Source organism: Lolium rigidum, unplaced genomic scaffold (genome assembly GCF_022539505.1).
Source record: "Lolium rigidum isolate FL_2022 unplaced genomic scaffold, APGP_CSIRO_Lrig_0.1 contig_24245_1, whole genome shotgun sequence".
In the NCBI taxonomy this organism is placed as follows: Eukaryota; Viridiplantae; Streptophyta; class Magnoliopsida; order Poales; family Poaceae; genus Lolium; species Lolium rigidum.
The window spans coordinates 287,180-291,037 of record NW_025900021.1 but is presented as its reverse complement, the minus strand read 5'-3'; the positions used below and the strand labels follow the sequence as shown (position 1 = coordinate 291,037).

At 56.1% G+C, this 3,858-nt stretch overlaps 1 protein-coding gene across 1 annotated transcript; it reads right to left on the bottom strand.

Annotated features, from left to right (window-relative positions):
* Nucleotides 1-772: 772 nt before the first annotated feature.
* On the bottom strand, nucleotides 773-3,036 carry LOC124680662 (L-type lectin-domain containing receptor kinase SIT2-like). The gene has a single exon (XM_047215726.1). The coding sequence runs from the start codon at nucleotides 3,010-3,012 to the stop codon at nucleotides 868-870; it is 2,145 nt and encodes a 714-aa protein (XP_047071682.1). The 5' UTR covers nucleotides 3,013-3,036; the 3' UTR covers nucleotides 773-867.
* Nucleotides 3,037-3,858: the final 822 nt, after the last annotated feature.

The following is a 3,858-nucleotide window of genomic DNA, read 5'->3' as shown; positions in this document are numbered from 1 at the left end:
TGTGTTGACATCAAGTGACTATAGATCCATGATGAAAGTCGGAAGAAGATAATTTCATGAAGGCCGGAGGGGGGGACTAGCTAAGGAAGGTTCAAGTCTCCGCGCAGTTGAGGAACTTGCTTGGTGTTCCGGGCTTCACAGTGGTATGAAAGTGGGGGCGACAACACAGGTGAAGGGCAGAGTCCTAGGGTGAAAACCCAAGGTCTAGCCTTAACTGGTTGTGACTGGCAATGACCTTGGTGAAGGCATTGTTTTGAGAGCGGGGACTATCTTCAGGGTGAAAATCTAAGATCTTTGATCGGGCGACGACGGTGTTTGAGCAGTGTTTCCTTCTTGGAGGCGTCGTTTTTTGAGAGTCAGGTGTTATCTTGGCGGTGGATGTATTGCTGTTGTTAGGCCTGAGATATTGTAGCTGGACTTTTGTTTCTTAGTTTTTTTTTTGGATGTGTACATCCGTATTGCCATTAGGGTGGTGCGTTGTTGCAGAGGCTGGGTGTAATTGATATCTCTTGATATTAATATATTGCCTTTATCGAAAAAAAAACATATTGCATGAAGACATGGTCCCGTACAATGCTTCACTAGAGTCGCAATGGTTTAGAGGAAACAACTGATTTGATCCTCTTGAAGAGGTAGGAGGCGGCGGCTACTGAGGCATTGAGACTTGAGAGATGAAGTTGAAGTTTGGGCATTTTCATCTTTTTTTTGTTTTGTTTCTAGTATCTGTATAGAAGGAGATGAAGTTGGGGTCCTAGATATAAAGATCTAAAGGTCTAGAAAAATCTGGCCGTCACACCATTTGAAAAAGAGCTATATAGGTTGTTCCCAATATATTTGCTGAATCTAAACTCCAACGGAAATCAATCCCTACTCATTGAACAGGAGCTGCCGTTTCTCGTCGGCGGAGGGCGACGAGGACGACGTCCGCGTCGTGGCCATGGTGATCATCTCGGACGACGCCGGGAAGGATATGCCTGACATGCCGACGAACTCGTCGAACGCCTCGCTATACTCAAACAGTGTTATGCTTTGGCCGAGATCATTCGGCGACATCTCCGGCGCCGGCGCGGCGCCTTCCAGGATTTTCACCACCTGCCTCATGCTCGGCCGTCGCAGCGAGTCCGGGTGCGAGCAGAGCAGCCCAAGCTTGAGGACCAACTCGAGGTCGTCCTCGTCGACGCACTCGCCCATCCTCGGATCCCTCGCCTCCTTGATCTTCCCGGCCTTCCAGTGCCCGAGAACGAGCTCCACGAGCCCCGGCGGCGAGTCATCGGTGTCCGATCTGTGGAACACCACGGGCCTCCGGCCGCACGCCACCTCGAGCAGGAAGGCCCCGAAGGCGTAGACGTCGGAGCTCGTGGTGGCCTTGCCGGTCTTGCTCATCTCCGGCGCAATGTACCCGAGGGTCCCGACGACGCGCGTCGTCTGCGATTCGCCACCGTGGTCATAGAGACGAGCGAGGCCGAAGTCGCTGAGCTTGCCGTTCATGTCGGCGTCGAGGAGCACGTTGCCGGCCTTGATGTCCCGGTGCACCACCACCTGCTCCCACCCCTCGTGCAGGTACAGCAGCCCGGCCGCGACGTCCCGGATGATCCTGCCGCGCTGCTCCCAGCTAAGCCCCGCCGCCTGACGATCGGCCCTACCATAAAGGTGCTGATCCAGGCTGCCGTTCGGCATGTAGTCGTAGACGAGCACCAGTTCGCCGCTCCGCCGGCAGTAACCGAGGAGCTGCACCAGGTTACGGTGGCGCAGCTGGCTCATGCTCGCGATCTCCGACACGAACTCCCGGAGCCCCTGCCGCGACCCCTGGGACACTACCTTGACGGCGACCTCGGCACCGGACCTCGGGAGCACGCCACGGTACACACAGCCGAAGCCGCCGGCGCCGATGACGTCGCGGAAGCCATTGGTTGCGCCGTGCAGTTCCCTGTAGCTGATCCTGTGCGGGCCGTATTCCCTCTCCCACTCTTCTTCCTCCTCGGCGAACTGCCGCCGGCGCCGCCGCGCATAGAGCGCCCCGACGACCGCCGACGCCAGGAGCAAGACCACGACGGCCAGCACGAGCAGCGTCATGGGTAGTAGCAGAGGCGGCGGCGATTTCTTATCTGATGATCCAGGGGACGACGGGAGCTTCGGGAGCTGGGAGAGGTCGAGGTCCTGGGCGCGGCCGCCGCCCAGGCGAAAGCTCCAGCCAAGGACGTAGTGCGAGCTCGCGGCGGCGCCGTTCGCCGCGGAGAAGCCGACGTACGTGTCGTCGGCCACGACGGATGACGAGAGATTGACGTTGCACGACACAAGCGGCACGGCCGGCCTGGGGGTCCCCGCGGGCGACACCGTCACCTCCAGGCGCGCGCTGGCGCCGTCGTACTCGATCCACACCTGAATCGGCTCGGCACCGTTCAGGTTGATGTTCTCGAACCTCCTGCGGCCGGCGCTTTCTTCGCGCCAGTACCCGGTGGGGTTGGCGTTAACGGAGTGCAGCCCGTTGACGTCGATGCCGACGTGGTTCTCATCCACGTCACCGAACTCCGCGTCCATAGCCGTGTCGAACTCAACGGCGACGATGAGGCTCGTGCCGTTTCCCAGGCTGTCCGACGTGTTGAAGAGGCCGAGGTACTTGCCGGCGACGGAGCCCGGGACGACGACCGACGGCGCGAGCGCGAAGGCGAGGCCGTGGCCGTGGGCGTCCGGGTAGCGCGGCACGATGGCGATCACGAAGGTGGTCGAGAAGGAGAGCGGCGCGCCGGTGGTGGCATCCCGGAAGCGGAGGGGCGCAGGGTTGAAGCCGTGGCCGAACACCTCCTTGGTGTCGTTGGTGAGCCGCAGGAGACCACTAGAGCTGGCCGAGGGGGTGAGCACGGCGGCCGCGCCGGTGGTCGTCACGCTGTTGTTCGCGAACCCGGCGTACAAGAACTCGTCGGCGCCAGCGACATACCGAGCGAGGAGGAGGAGGAGCAAGATCACCGGGGCCAGCTCGATCGGCCGCCGGCGCCGCGGCCGATGCAGAAGCATGGCGAATTGACTGGCCGCGAGCGATCTACAGGCGCAATCAGTGGGACAGAATGTGGGTGACTAAGTAAGGGGTAGAACAGGGAAGTGGTCTTTGGCGGGAAGTGGACGGCATTGAAGCACAGGTTGAGGTTGCCTCCGCGGAGCTGACAAGGATGGCTGGACGGGGAAGATGAAGCTAGAGGCCGGTGTTGGAAATGAACGAACCAGTGGATTTGTTTGTTTTCTTGCTGGTGTCAGTTTCGTAGTTGACTGGGGAATTTTTATTTTTTATAATTATATTGTAACTGGAACCGAGCATTTGTACACCTAAAGCTGAACACCTTTTTTGCAATTTGGTCTCACGCCTGTGGAATTTTGTCTGACTTGGACATTAACTTTTCTCATTATCTTAGAAATATCAATTATCGATTTCCATTTTGTCTTGCATATCTACCTTCCTCTATCTTCTAAATTCTTGTAAAATTAATGTGAATCATAGAAGGAGCAACAGTCATGACTTCTTAACCAGACGGTTATGTTGTGCATTTTTCGTGTGTCCAGAAGATGGTTCATGTGTTCTGAGAAATACAGATTGCAATTTGGTGATAGCAAAGTAGACAAACATTGGAGTCACTTCAAGAGTTTGATCCTAGGTCTTTTTTCTATATTCTTATAAGAAAACAAGGCGACAGGGATTCTTTAAATCAAAGAGACCTAGAGGGTACGATGAGGTTGCCACTTGTACCCCATCATCAAGTATTCATCGAGCTTCCTTCATTCGCTTCTCAAGAGGAACCAAATTGCTCTTGGGAGCATACAGCCCCGAGATGAAGAATAAATTCAAATTAATTACTGAAATAGCAAAAG

Excerpts from the sequence above, each read along its gene's own strand:
- LOC124680662 (XM_047215726.1), bottom strand. The coding sequence starts at position 3,012 with ATGCTTCTGCATCGGCCGCGGCGCCGGCGGCCGATCGAGCTGGCCCCG.